A 16,040-nucleotide genomic window follows, 5' to 3' on the forward strand; every position below is an offset into this window, starting at 1 on the left:
TCTTATATTTGCTGTACTTCATTTCTACCTCACTGTTATTACAGATACACATTGATTTTTTTTCTTCCTGGATTTTAATTTCTATAGTTCCCCTCTATTTTTGATCTAGCTATTTTTCAATACCTGCAAATGGGGAAAGATGCACGAACTTTGTGTAGTGCTAGGATATACTCTTCTAAAGTAGGACTGGATTTGTGTGGAAACAAACCCATTAGAAGCAGAAAAACAAAAACGGTGCTTACTGTGCACTGTGTGTGAGTCTCCAATGGAAAGATTTGCTCTTTAAAGCAAGTTTGATGGAATCCCCATTCCCTAACAGGTAAGTACGTAGATAGATGAAAGTTGTTACTGATATGCTATGTCTCCAAAAAATAAAAAAAAAAAAATAAAAAGAAATTGTTAATATAATGGAACTAGAGGGTTTCCTGGACATACTAGACTGAACATCTCACTGAATTTGGTCTGTAATGATGCACTTTACAATAAATAATTTCTAACATAAGTGAAATAAAGTTAAAAGGCAATTAAAAGAAAATGCAGTCATATAACGCAGGCTTACCTTGACTTCTTGACCATCATTTAAAGAAAGGGAGTCCTGAGTACACAGACTGTGGCTTTCTGCTGGGAGCTCAAAAGGACTTTCTGCAGCACCCTGCTGAACACTGCCAAGTTCACGTGAGTGTTCCTTCAGAACCAAGTCTTGCCCTTCCACATTTTTACTGTAGGCTCTAGCCGGGAAATAAATGAATGCAGGGCATCACTAGGTCAGTACAGCCTTTTTCTCAACATTTCTACCCAGGTCATCTGGTGACTTCCCAGTGTTGACTTTAGGAAAGTTTTTGTCCAAGGTGTGGGCAGTGCTCCATTGTCGCTAAGCACTCTCACCTTTGTTACTTCATTTTTAAAAGACAAAGGCCATGCACCTGACCTTTACAGTTCTGAACTCTCAAGTTATCCTGTAATTATTTTTATATCATATATGAAATCCTCGTCACATTCTTCCTCTGTATTTCTGGGAAGTTGTGTTTCTAGGATGGGTAAAAGAACAGCAATTCTGGAGTCTCATATTAGGAGAACGTTTTCAACAAACATTTACAGGACTTTAATGTTATTTAGCTAATCGAAAAATGTAAGTTAAGAGACAACTACATTTTGCATGAACTTGCTTTTTTAATTATGGATAAATTTAATATATATTAATATATTTAAAAATATTTATATATTTTAATATATTAAAAGTAATGAAATGTAACTGCAAAAACACTAAAGGTATTCCCCAATAGATAATTACTGTTATATTCTCCCTGAAAGTCTACCTATGGGCTGGTTTCTGGTTTTTAAAACAGGATTTGGTTCTACAGCAAATGCTCTAACTCATTGTCCTCCTGTCTCAGACTCCTGAGTGTGGAACTCTGGGCATACACCTATATCCAATATTTATATTTTTAAAAGTTTCATGAACTCTTTGCCTTTTATACTAAAATAAAATTTCTCAAAGACTTTGCATAGTATTATTTTTGAGTGTTTGCTAAAATGAATTACATAAGCTCCCACGCTAGTGCTGGTCACCATGTAAAGGACATGGAGACAGCTGGCTTTGAGGCTTTGGAGAAGAGGTCCGTCCTCACTGTGCAATCTGGTCCGTCCCCACTGTGCAATCTCTGCCATCTATACTGCCCTTACACTGGGAAGCCCCTGCCTGCCTCAGCCTCCTGACTGCTGGCATGTACCATCATTCCTATATACAATGGCATACTTAGAGAAAAGGTTCCTGTACTTGCTAGGTAAGTAATATAAATAATGATACTGTGGCTAGGAGCATGAAGCTCGTATATAATTTCCCAGATATTTTTAGTGTACATTTGCATATTCAGATGCCACTTTACACAATAGCTGGCACTGTATCTTCTGTTTTCCTTCTTAGTGGTCTTTCTCAAGCTTTGTGGCTAGCTTCTGTTCATTCTTCAAATATTATGGTTTTCATGTTTTAAACTTAAAATACTTGCCTGTTATTTCTTCTGTGCCATTTGCTTTGCTCCCAGAGTGACCACCTAGCTTGCTCTCTCTCTTCGTATTTTCTGTGTCTTAGGGAGAAGACTTCATCAGAAAGATCTTCTATCTGGTAAGATTTGGAAACAGAAGAGGTTCAAATAGTCTCTGTGAGCATGATGCTGTTTAAGCAGCCTGTTCTTGGCCTGTGTTTAATATGTACCTAGATCATAGATGGTTCACAGTGCCCTCCATTTGCCACAGTGTATAGAATCGTTTTGCTTGGGCTGTTGTTGTTTAGGGACAGGAGCTTGCTGTGCAGCTCAAGCTATCTTTGAATATGCACTCTTCCTACCATAACCTCTGGAACACAGAGATTGTAGGCATGTGCTATCTTGCCCAATCTATAAGAAAGCAGTGTTACACTTTATTTATTCCATTGAGTAATTATGGATTATCTTTTATGAAGTACACAGTGTTCTGAGAACATGTTAATGTAAAAAAAAAAAAAGTAAAACTGATTAAGGTAAGTCAGTATTCAGTTACTGATTTATCTGGGGTTTTAACTGGGAATTTCTTTTTCCTGGCAGTGATCATTCTGACTTAGCAAGAGTTCAACAAAAAGCAGTGTTCATGAACAGTAAGATTATATGGTAGCTGAAAAACAAGACCATTGGGCATAGGAGCACTGTTAATTAATAGAAACTATATGTGCTTTCTATCTACTTCTAATTTTCATCTAAAGATAGAATCAGTTGTTATATAGTATTTTCCCTCTAACTGTTCTTTTTCATTAGTTCTTTGAAGTTTTGAGTTTTATGCAGTGGGTTTTGATTCCTGCCATTATTCTTAATGTAATGTAATCTATACAAGTTCAGAATCCTTTACCAATAATTTCAGTATCTAAGAATCTGAAAAAGCAGCTTTTCATGCAGTTCACAGCCTGATCTGAAATGCTGTGACAACATTCATTCTTGACGTTTTGTCTCATTAGCTATATATATTTTACTACAGAAGCATTACTATCTAATTATTGCTAGGTCTACCCTTGACTCTTGGCATTAGCACTATAATTGTACATTGACTCTTGGCATTAGCACTATATTTGTACATTGCCCCTCGTATGGGTTGGTTTAGGAGATACACTAAGCTATATTACTTCTGTAGTCAATTTACAAAGAAACTTTATTTAAAAAAATTACTATCCTTTTTAAAAAAATTCTTTAAAAAATCATGATTCATTTTTTAAATGTTTAAATGTTAAATGATTAAAGCTTTATAATATAGAAGGTGCAGTTATCCCATTACACATGAGGCAGCTTACCTCTTCTTTGTTTAAGTTATGTTCATCAAGGGGCTGAAGAACAACCATCCTCCAGCTGTTGAAAATACAAAAGAACTTCAAACAGCTGTCATCCAAATACATCCATTTTATTTCCTATACACAGCTAAATGCACTAGGCTTGCATTTCCTCGAGACTTCCATAATTCAAATGGTTGCATTTTAATAGTTTGTCATTTTAAAGAGAAAAAATATTTTTATAAAAAGGAAATAGAAGATTAATCCTTATACCTTCCAGTGACTAGTCCCTTGAGTATAGCTGCATTTTCTAATTATGTGCTGGCTTTGAATGAACTCAGCGGTAATCTCATAAACTGGCTTTACCAAAAGGAGGAGAAATGTAACCTGATTGATAGTGTTTTCCAGTTTTCTTTGGTAAGGAAGTGTGTGTCATGCCCCCTTGGAATTAGTTACTAGCTGCTTAACAACTAGCTCACAGAACTTTCCTGTGTAGGTTGAAAAGATTGCTTTGGAACACTATCACTACAACAATAGTCCTCACTGTGGAAAATGCCAGTTCTGTATATATGTAACTCTAGTACCCAATAGAGTACCAGGCTTATTCCTCAGACTAACTGTGAAGTAGGAAATGGACTACAGAAATAAATGGAGATAGATCGATGGCAATGTCTATAGCTGGTACCCGGCTCTGTGTTCATCTCCAACTTTTTCTATTCCCTAGTGCCATATTTATGTCTGTAAGAGACTGCTTTTGTTGTTGTTATAAAACATGGCTGCCTTCATTGTAAATGGATACGTATCTTCTCTAGCTCAGCTTTCTTGTATATACTATTCCAAACCTCCATGCCTGGCTAGGCCTTCCATACTTGTGCCCGTGTAGCCACTTTTACCCTCATGGATTGTTTTTATTACTGAATTATAAAGAAATCAGAAATTAATTTTGTTCATAAACATTACTGTTTTAACATACGCAAATATAGTTGTTTTCTTTTAATTCTTTGCAACCAATTATATCTCTATCATAAAAGGTAAGGACTGTATGTTGTAGTTTTTACACTGCTAAAGTCCATGCTAGTAAATATACACAATAAATGAAATCAACTTTATCTCTACACCATAGATAAAACCTGCTTTAAATGCTAACATCAGTTGGTTTAACATAAAGTCTACTTTAACCATTTTCCTTTTGTGCAAATAGGGAAGGGGGGTTATTTGCTCTTAGTTATAACTTGACTCTGAATTTAACTTTACTAAAGGAAGAAGAAAGGAAACATGTAAGTATACGTACCGTGGAGTAAGTATTTCTTTATACTGGAGTTTCTCTAATTTGGCTGGTGCTACTAATGACATGGGAATCACAATGTTATCTATATCGTAAGAGCTCTCACTTCTTAACCTCCTTCTTGCAGTATTCTGCAACACAGAATTGTACTAATTTACAATAACGCTTTAGTTATTGTGGTGATAATACGTCTGGCATGGATTAGCAAAGTAATCCTATAGGCTTTTTACCAGCTTGTTTTCTTTAGAATTCTATAAAGCTACTTTAGAATTTACTGTACACAATTTAAAAGCAACTTACTTGTGAGGATGAATTCTGGGTTCTTGATGTAACATTGGGATTAGAGACAGCAGTAAAATTGCAGTGAGATCCTGGTTCTGAACGTTGGAAAGCAAATTCTTCAAATCTAGTCCTTTCTCCTGCTGTGGAAAGAACCCTTCAGAATGTCACATGTTAAAAATAACCATGTGTATTAGAATTATTTTCCCAAATAAGGGAGAGGTGATTGAACCTTATTTGTTTTTATTTGCTTACTTTTAAAGACATAATCAGAAAACAAAAGAAAATAAAACAAGCATCTTAGCTATATTCTTCTACTAAATATTTCTATATTTTAGGGCCTCAATGTTTTCTGCCTAACGTGTTTTATATGATTGTTCCTTGAGCAGTCTTTTCTTCTGTCTTTTCCTTATCCTTGTGTTTAGACATCCTATGGATTAGAGTGTCAAGATTGACCTTAAGTTTCTTCTTGTCTTTTTTCCTTATTTTTGACTGTCTTATTTTGTGTGAGATTTGCTCAGGTTGATTATCTGAGTTATTTTTATGAATTTTATTTAATCAATTTTAGTAGTAACTTCAAAAGATTCTGGGGTTTTAGTATTTATTTGATATAGCATCTTATAACTTTCATTAATGAAATTCATTTCTCTCTATTCCTATTGCTCTTATTGGTATGTATGTTTCTGTCAAGTTCTGCTTTTGTTCCTACTTCTCAGTATAGTTGTAGTTCACTCATTGAGTGCTCTCATCTGTACTACTCCACTATGAATTGTCAAAAAATATTTTCTTCATAATACAAGATATAATAGGACCACCTCCATATTTACATTTCTTCAGTTGTAAAAAATATTCTTTGTGGTATTTTCTTCACATCAAAATCTACATATAGAAATTAGTAATTGCCTTCCAGTTTTCTTTTGTCCTAGAAGAATTCTTTATCAGGGCAATGTCTTGTTAGGGGGCTGCCTACTCTTATTTTATTCATTTTCTTTTAGTGATCCCCTATCTATTAAATTTGATTATATCATGCATTTTTATTTAGCTAATCTATATTTCACAGTCTGTTACTAAAAGATAATCATTTTCCCCATGTGATCCTTGCTTGTCTGCTCTTAAGTGACAAACAAAATCTCTAGATGAATTTGAGAGCTTGTTCCTTTTGTGCCTCATGTGTTTGATCAGATCATACTGATTATAGGTCCATTTTGATAAGTGAAACTAGATACTCTAGGATACAAAGATAAATGTTGATTCATTGTATAAAATTACAAATTGGTACATTTTGAATGCAATTATTTTCTAATTTATTAAGTTTGTTCGTGTTACTGAAATATTTCACCTGGGAAAGACTTGACTAATGAGTACGATATTATACTCAATAGAACAGTGAGCAGGAACCAAATGTACACAGATTACTTTCTCTTCAAAATATATTTTGCTGTTTTTAATAACTATAGTAACTGTCATCTCCAAAGTCCCTACAACAAATCAACTTAATATTATTAGAACAGCTCTGATTTTCAAGTGTTAGATCTTGTTCATCTTGTAAATGTAAATGGAGAGACTCCTAAGGAGAACTGAAGTTTGTTGGTTGAATCCTGAACACTTTCTCAAAATCTAAGACATTTAGTAATATTCATAAGTTCCTATTAGAGAGCCTTATACTATCTTAGTCTGAGCTTACTCTAACCTTGAAGACTCAATTCAGTACAGGTGACAATTCACAGAAGGCAAGTAACCAAAAACTAGGTAAGAAATAATTAGTTGTCATAAAGTGGACAGATACCCAGCGCTTAAAAATTCCAAATTAAGCCCATGAATATACTCATGGGGACACAGGTGTTTTAGGTAGGTAGTAACTAGTCTGGATTATAAATTCAACAAGACAAGGGTTCTTTGAAGAATATTTTTTCTTTATTTTCAATATTTAAACTAATGGTCACATCTTCAATTTAACCTACCTAATGCTGTTTCACTTAAATGTCTTTTTTTCCTTCCCTGTAATAGTTGGGCAGATGATTGTGACCTTATTTGAGGCTTACATACAGGTGAATATCCATTTCTCCATTGATTCAGAGAAGTACCTTGTACTAAAACAAATGGGGAAAAAAAGAGGCTGTGTGAAGTTTTTGTCCTTTAACAGAGACAGTAAACATGCTAATGTTTCTATTTAAAATGTTGAAATTCTTAATTTATTTGTGCAAAATTACATGGAGTGAAATAAAAACTCAATTAGCAAGAGGGGTGGCTCTTAAAGAAATAATAAATGAAATAGTAGCATTCCCCAAAAGTATTCTCATGAAATGTCCAATTTCCATTTTTATGTTTACTTATTTGTAAGTGGATAAAAAGAAGGTTTTATGTTTTCAATGTCTTCAAAATCAGTGAGCATTGGTTCATTCAGTTCTGTGAATCTTGGATGAATGCCAGTTTAAATACTGAAGTTATCCTTAAATCTGTGAACACTTCAGTACCCAGTGAGCTTCAACATGGTCATGAGATACGGACTCTGAAAGCAAGAACTTTATTTCATCCAACTATGATGAGTACCACTGTTAATTAACTTTAAAAACCTGAATTTTAAATAATTTTAAATCAATATCTCTGCTTCAGTTTCTTCAATATATTTATAATAGCAACTCTCTTGAGAATATGAGGATTCAATATATTAATTACTGAAATAGGTGTTTCTCCTGGAAAATGTGCCATAAATGTTAGCTTTGTTATCATGAGTGCTGTGCGTCTGAACCTCTAGCTCAATCAAGTATTGGTCTAGTGAGTATATTGGCTCCTTTGGGAAACAGGATAAAGGTTTGCAAATGTTGAATGGAATAGAAAAAGTATAAGACTCAAATGTCAGTGTACACTAAGGGCAAAAGAGAAGTCACAGCTAACATTTGTCATGAATCCAGTCACAAATGGTCGATCATCCTACACATAGTAGTCGGATCCTTTGTACATAGGCTTATGCATAGGTGCACATGTTTGTCAGCAAAAGCAGAATATGAATCAGAGTTGATGAAGAATCTGCCAACCGTCCTGTGGACTTTAGCAGAAGTGCAAGGGAAAAGGATTGCCACGCAAATGTGATCTAAAGTGTGTTTTCTTAGACCTACAGGAAAAGAAAAGTGGCCACACAAAGCTGATGGGGAACAGCTGGTGCATTGTGAAAGGCAAGGCAGAGCTCACTCAGCTAGGCCAGCTTCAGAGGTCCTCTGTCACTCGGGTAACAAGATCTAGCTTTCCACAGAGAAATGATAGTTAAGGTAAGGTCCCCATCTTATGGCCCACTTAAAATATTCTGTTTTTCCAACTTCAACCTGAAAACAGAGTTGAATCCAGATCTGCTTTGCTCACTAACTGTAAATAGTAGAACAGTCCTGGCCATAAATACCAACTTCAAATGTGAGTATACAAACTCTTGAATCTTCAGTCCTGACACCATAAATAACGAACTAGACCTGAACAAGCCACCTTAAGAAATAGTTTCTGGTGTGTTCCCTACCTATAGATTAATAATTGGTCTCTTAAAAAACGAGAAAGAAACATGACCTGGAAGCCTCTCCAGAGAAATCTCAGAAATGTAAAATATAATCGTTCAAATTTTAACTTAATGAATTGAGCCATGTAGTGAAATAACCATAGCTAGAGAATCAAAATTTGGGCTGGAAAAGCTTGTCCAGTTGAAAGAACAGAATGAAGAAAAGAAAATGAAGTATGAAAGAACAGAGTAAATAAAGAAGAACATTTGAAGAAACAACTCTGAATTTTCCCTGAATTGCTTACATTAATTCTTCAGATTTCAAAGAATTCACTTGAATGCCAAACAGCAGATTTAAAAAGAAAAAAAAAAATCTGTTGTAAGTCATGGTAGTACAGACAGATAAATATACCCTAAAAGTTACAAGAAAGGAATTTAAAAGAATAGTAAAGGAATAAGGATTAGTGAAACTGGAAATAAGAAAATAATGACCAGGAAAACTATCAAAATTCTAAAGACATTAAAATTTCATTCCATCCAACAAAAGGAAAGAAAGATGTCAGAAGAAAATGTCAAGAATCATCTTCATGTACCTAGACAGCATGACAGTGGAGAGGAAGTTTATGTCAGTGGTATACCTTTACTGGCAGGTGGGTATTTTGAGTGAGTCCCATCTAACTCGCCCTTTAATTATCTTCATTACCTTTTAGGTCATAGTGAGGGGAAAGCTGACAGAATAGCCTGTATAAAGGTTGGGAACAGCTTGGTGAAAACAGCAGGGCCAGTCTCTCTTGTTGGAGCTGAAGGGTCTTCCATTACTCCCCTAACATGACTTGAAAGGATAAAGGTAACAGTTTGGAATCTAAATATCATTGACTATAATGATTGAAGGGAAATACTAACTAGGCTTTCAGTCTAAATAGGTTATAGTGTTGGAGTTAGTGTAGACATAAAGAGATCTCAAAACAAGCTGCATGAAGGAGCCTGAGCACTTGGTTTTGGATTGCTCGAGGTCATGCTTCTCTTATAGGTTATGTTTTACTTAGGTCACACTTCTCTTACTCCTTGCACCTATTCACTGTAAACACATAAAGTTAGACAACTCTGACATACTCTTAATTCACAAAAATCCTGAAACAATACAAAAAGTTTCCATATGCCCTTTACTCATGTACTCAGAGCCTCTTCTGCATGATAGTAAGGTCTTTACATATCCACTCAGTTGTCAAGAATCAGGAAATATTACTGGGTAATGTATAAATCGATTCACCAGTTATTCATGTAATCTAATGAGCTTTAATCATGTGATACATTCCTTAGGTCTTCTCCCTTACTCATACCCTGTAACAGTTGGATAAAAAACAGACCTTTCTATTGGCTTTGCTGCCATCTGCTCTTGGTTGGACTAATCATGTATTTACTTAACTTCACACTTTGACTTTGCCCACTTCCTCGTCTGTAGTCAACGTGACTGTGTAATAGGACAGGGAAAAGTGCTTTAGTAAGCCAAAGACCTGTCTGCTTATCTCACACATTTACTCAGAGGAATACTATGCTATTTGTAGAGACTTGGAAGCACCACATTGTCTTATGTCACCACAGTATGTGTTTATTTCAGTTACTTAAAGTCTTAAGTAGCATATGTCAACAGGTATATGACAACCTACTAGATGATTGTGCCAGTATCTGAATCACCTGAGATATGGACCCTGAAATACAGTCTTGGGTCCCATACCAAACTTCTTGAATCTGCATTAAATATTGTTAGTCTGCATTCTAACAATATTCCTCAAGTAATGTACTTGCATGTTGAGTTTTAAGAACACTGGTCTGGAACCTTCATCTTTGTGTAAATTCCAGAATGGCCATCAATATCTTTATCTTTCTGGAATTCTCTATTTCTCATCTCCCTTAACCTTTCTGCCTTAGCACGTATTATAGATTGTTATGTGTTTCTAATTCTGTAAGAGTTATTCTTGTCTTTGCAGTGTCTGTGCGTGTGTGTGTGTGTGTGTGTGTGTGTGTGTGTAATTTCTGGTGCTTTATGATTTTCAGCATTCAATAGTATCTTAGCACAAAGATCTTCCCTATATGGAACTCTACTTTTCTTTTAGGCATAGGAAAATTTCTAATGCTCATTTGAGTTGAGAGTGGTAGGGAATAAGAATAGGGGAAAAGAGATAGATAACACACAAAAGAATATTGCAGTGGTTTGCCTAGTAGAATAGCAACATGAAACTCAGGTATTCCAACTCATACGTTTAAAGGTGACATATGGCATATCACTACATTATTGCTAGGTTCAATATCAATTATTGCCTAACATTTTATACTGCATCACCACCATTAGAAACAAAATTGCCTTCTCGAATGTGTGTGTTCATTTGTGCATATTCCCTTTCACTCAAAAATATGTACATTTTATAATTATGCATGTCAAACATGAAATCATAATTTACACTAGGACATGTATAAGTATTGTTCTCTCATATCTTCTTCATTATTGTTCAGTGTGATGTAACATTTCTCTGACCATTTAGGTATTCTGTAGCTGCTGCACATCAGTTGTTACTATCAAAAGCAACTACTATTACAGTCTTCACAATACCATCTTTCTGGATTTTAAAAAAGAATTTATTCTCAGAATTAATCTCAATGAGTAGAAGTATGTCATATAGAAGTGCCTGAATATAATCTATATTTTATAATACTACTTCTCTCACCTTAAGCATAGGGAATTGCTCCTTGCTCTAGGCATTTTGAATTTTTTTTATTAACTTTAAAACACAGAGGCTCTTTAATAATGATCTCTCATGAGTTTTGCCTGTGTCAATACTTGGTGCTATTTTAAATGTTCAAGAGTATTGTTTTTATTGTAGTAATAAAAATTTAAAATATTTCAACTTATCAATAGTTTGACAGTCACAAACTGTAAATGTTATATTTTCATTTTTATATAATTATCACCGGCTATATCTAGTTTTTCTGATTCTATATTAGGAGTCACCTCAAATTTGCTTTAATTTGCTAGATGAGAACTAATCTTAGTTGGTTAGTATTGAATTATATAGAGTAGAAATAAAAGGCTGTTGTTACTCAGTGCACAGCCTTTGGCCACTCATTCTGCTCTCTAGCTGTACACTGTGTGATTTGTAATCAAGAATAATACCTGCCTTTTGTTTAAAGGACCTAATATAATTTCAAGTGCCTTTGGATACTGTTGACATATAAGACTACATGTCAAGCATTCGTTTTTCCTGTCATTGGTCTTAAGATTTATATGTATGATTGTTTTGTCTGCATGTATGTATGCCGTCTACATGCCTGGTACATATGGAGGACAGAGAGGGCATAAGGTTCCTCTGGAACTGGACTTACAAATGGTTGTAATCTACCATGTGGGTGTTGGGAACTGAACTCAGGTCCTCTGCAAGAACACATGCTCTTAACTGCTAAGCCATCTCCAGCCCCTTGTCATTTATATGTATAGACTGAACCTCCTTTCTGCACTTTTTGTCTGTCTGTGTCTGTGGGCCTTGGGCCTTTTGTTTATGTGAATTGAATTCCTTTCATTCAGTGCCATCATACTCTAATGATTACAGCTATAAGGCATTCTGGTACATGACACCTTTTGGTCTTTTAAAAATTATATTTGTTGTTTTTCAACATTTTCTCTGATATAAACTTCAGAATGATTTTGTTTAAAGAGAATATTTCAGCCAGGCCTGGTAGCACACACCAAGAACCCCAGAATTTAAGAGGCTGACAAGATGACCAAGAGGTGAGTGAGGACAGCAGACCTGTCTCACCCTGTCCCACTATGGCCTAGAGTAAATAAATATTGTAGACCAGGCTTCCCTAATTCTAGCAATCCTTCTGTCTGCCTCCTGAGTACTGGGATTGTAGAGAAACAGTTCTTAATAAGTGTAACTTCAAATACTTTCTTGCCAAGTGCCGTACATGCCTTCCATCGTAGTACTGGGAAGGCAGAGGAAGGCAGACCTCTTGAGTTCATTCCAGGACAGCCAGTGCAAACAGAGAAACCCTGTCCCAAAAATCAAAAGAAAAACTACAAAACCCTTTTGTAATTCTAATTAAAATTCTTTGTATACAGTGAAACACAGGAGGCAGACATTTAAGTCAGGAAGTGTCTTCTAACCAGAATAGTTTATTTCCCTCCATATGGAAACATCTTTCTTATCTCTGCAAAACTACAAATTATTTCAAGTTTTCTTAATGTAAACCCTTCTTCTAGAGACATTGCCATTGAATGAAGACTTTGTTCCTTCACATATTCTGTGTAATTACTACTGCAATTTATAAAAGCTGGTGAGGATTTTTTGGTGGTTTTCTCCCTTTGCCTTCCAGTGGTCTTAACTGAATAATTCAGGGCCTTCGAACACTGAGCAACCCACAGTCTTCCTCCGCAGCCCTAAAATGACTGGATTTTATAATAAAACCCACTTAACATCTTTTTATTTTCTTCTAGAGTTTTGTAGGTAGATATGTTTTACCTGGAAATAATTTGTTTGCTTTCTTTTGATACTAAATATACAGCTTTGCAGACAGTCAGAATATGCTGATATATGATTTCACATTGCTTCTAAGCATAGACAATGTCTTCATTCCTTTTCAGAGCAGTCATAAACAGTTTAATATAATTTCCTTGAGGTTTTATTATATACATTTTTATTTTTTATCTAAAATTATTAAAGCCAACTACAATTTATTGTGATTTATGTTATGAAATAAGTGTGCAAAATTTTTTACTCAGAAAAAAATATATATTAGAATAGTTCTCAGATTTCTTGATCATTTCATGATTATATTCTTCCTCATATAAGGAAGATAAAATCTATGCTACTGTGTGGTTTTTGACATGTCTCTGTGGTTGAACTACATATTTCAATTATGTTTGTTTTCCCCTCTTCAGTGCTCTTGATGAGCTGTGCAGTATATTAAGATCACCAAGTCTACTACATAACTCTAACTTACATTGCACTGAATATCCGAACTAATAAAAAGCATTGGGATCCTTAATTTTACCATATAAGAAGACTGTTTTCTATGTATCAATTCTTTATAACTTTCATTCATTCATCGTTATTCATTTCCTTCCTCCTACTCTTTTTCAAATTCTATCCTCTCCTTCCCTGACTCATGTCCGGGGACCAAGAGCCTCAAAGAGTAGGCAATCAAACATACTTCTCTGTGTATATGTGTGACTTATGGAAAAGTATTAAAAATTAGGATTTGCATTTATTCTTTTGTTAAATTTTATTTACTTAGAATGCAAAAAAAATGTAGACAATGTAAAAATATGTACAAATGCACAGTTTGTGAATGGGACATACCAGGTGGTGGTGATATGATACAGTCACCTACAAATTTATTTTCAGCAAGCTCTCCTTTTATGTCAGTCTTCTTGAATAAGGTCTCAAAATGAAGGTGAAGGGGAATTTCTGAAAAAACAAAGGTAAAAATTATTATTGGTAAATACCACTTTCCATAGTCTAATACTACTAATTTTCTTTTAATAAAAAGCATGTAAGCTTAGGGGGGAAAAGTTTACACAATAAAGACTTTGAGAAGTAGAAGCATCACAGTACTTTTCCAAGAAGGTTAGTAAACGTGTTTAGAATGTTACTAATTAGATATAGTTAGTAAACAAGAAACTAGCATATGAACAATTCTAAGATCTTCCTTTAGTATGTAAGAAGAGTAATCAGTATAAATGTGACAGTCTTCTGAGAAAAATGACAGAAATCACAAGATTTTTCCAAGAATATTTAAAATGATGAAAATTATTTTTATATGGTGCTAGCTGTTACACAGGAAACACCTCTGTAAGTGGAATGCATGAAATATCAAGTTTCACACTCTTATGAGTATAACTAAAGCTACTTGTATAAACAGTAACTCCACTAAGAAGTTCTCTTCCTTCAGTGACGTATGGAAATTGTGTTGAAAGTGCTGGTGTATTTTATACTCAAAGAAAAGCCAAGGTACAGCTAAGGTGTGCTTTATATTCAATTACATAGTTTATTGTGTGAGAGAGGGGTGAGTTTGTACAAGTGACGCACCATCGGCATGTGGGAGTCAGGACACCTTGTGGAAGTTGGTTTTTCCTTCTGCCATGTGGGTCCTGGGATTGAACTAGGGTTGTCAAACTGTGGTAAGTGTCTTTTTTTTTTTGCCTTTTGAGCCACCTCACATCAAACTTCTTATGAATGGAGAGGTTTTTTCATTCATCAATGTAAAAGCTAGGCCAATGAGATAGCTTAGTGTGACAGAATGGTGGGTAGAGAGAACTGACTCCAGAAAATTGATCCCTCACTTGTATATGCAGCAAGGAATGTGTACACCACATAACATACAAACACATAAAAAAATGAATAAAAATTTATCGAATATGAAGATAAAATCATTTTTAAAAGCATGAATTAACAGACTACTTTCCCCTGAGAAGCATTTTTTTAGGGAGCTTTTATTAAAACCTATTGAATGTTTTGCCACCAATATGCAGAATTAGTTATGAACACATATCAGGAGAGACTAAAAACGTGTCTGGATTTTACGCAGTGAGATGAACTGCTTTCTCAACAGTTGTGATTTATTTACTTATTAGTTTTGAGACAATGTCTCACTGTACAACCCTGGCTGGCTTGAAGCTTGCTATTTGCATCAGGTTAGCTTCAAATTCACAGAAATCTGCCTATAATCTGTGTCCCCAGTTCTGAGATTAAAGGGCTGCATCACCTTGCCTTGCTCAGGACTTTAATGACAAGTCCATGTATACGTACAAAAAATACAATCAAAATGTCTAAGTATCATGAATTTGATGCAAAAATGAGAATAGAAGTTAAATACTGTGCTTTAAAACACTGTTTAAGCTTTTGTCTTCTAGTTGCCTCAACATAACCTTGTTTCTCTAAAGACTTACCATACACTAACAGAAATAACTTTGTGTTCTACCAGTGTTGGAAACAGAACAGAACTGGAGAAGGCCTGTGTCACTATTCCTATGTACCTCCCTAAAGTACCTTTTGGACTTTTAGCAAAGTATTTTGTTTATATTTGTATATATTTTATATTTATATACAGTATTACAACTAGAATATAAGTACCATGAGGGATTTATTTATACTTCTAGCACCTACTTAGTATCAAATATAGAGTAGGTATTAATTTAAGATTTTTGCCTAATACAAGAAGCTTTAACTTGTAGATATAAAGAAGGAGCTGAGCTTACTAGACTAGGATGCTTTAGATCTGAGGGAGATATATATATATCATATGTATATATATATATCATTTCAGAGTTACAATTTAGAATGAGACTATCACATCTCTCAAAGTTAAATCAAGAGAAAAGCAAATTACTTAATAAATCAACATACAGGGTAATAGGTGCATGAGTCTAGTGTCAGTTACCTCAGCTCCTGGCTCCAATAGCTGAGTTATCTTGGATGGAAAAACCTCTCCAAGCTCAGTGTGCTCGTGTGTAAGATGAAAAGAACAACATAGTGTGCTCTCGTGGGCTTATGAGAACTAAACAAATACCCAGTGTGTTTAGTGCACATAAACACTTCCAGGGCTACAAAGTGGGCCCCATCTCAACAATCTCCCTCTGCAAAAATAAACCAAAAACATCCTTCAGACATTGCCTGCTCTTCTAAGATTGCATTTCATTATAGAAAACACTC

The 16,040-nt window shown here is 34.7% G+C and overlaps 1 protein-coding gene across 21 annotated transcripts in view; it reads right to left on the reverse strand.

The window, feature by feature from the left end:
- Kansl1l (KAT8 regulatory NSL complex subunit 1-like) overlaps positions 1-16,040 on the reverse strand; it is a 105,866-nt gene that overhangs the window by 1,851 nt on the left and 87,975 nt on the right. For 8 of the 21 annotated variants that reach the window (XM_039084617.2, XM_063268148.1, XM_063268142.1 and 5 more), the window contains 7 exons: positions 13,689-13,796; positions 6,815-6,943; positions 4,875-4,996; positions 4,581-4,723; positions 3,314-3,368; positions 2,007-2,119; positions 560-728 (listed from right to left, as the gene is read on the reverse strand). In XM_039084617.2, coding sequence (XP_038940545.1) covers positions 560-728; positions 2,007-2,119; positions 3,314-3,368; positions 4,581-4,723; positions 4,875-4,996; positions 6,815-6,943; positions 13,689-13,796 — 839 coding nt within the window. Of the gene's footprint in view, positions 1-78; positions 363-559; positions 729-2,006; positions 2,120-3,313; positions 3,369-4,580; positions 4,724-4,874; positions 4,997-6,814; positions 6,944-13,688; positions 13,797-15,768; positions 15,965-16,040 lie in introns of those variants that run through there. The other 13 variants (XM_039084625.2, XM_346058.10, XM_063268151.1 and 10 more) reach the window with 10 other exon arrangements.

This window comes from Rattus norvegicus, chromosome 9 (genome assembly GCF_036323735.1).
Source record: "Rattus norvegicus strain BN/NHsdMcwi chromosome 9, GRCr8, whole genome shotgun sequence".
Taxonomy (NCBI): Eukaryota; Metazoa; Chordata; class Mammalia; order Rodentia; family Muridae; genus Rattus; species Rattus norvegicus.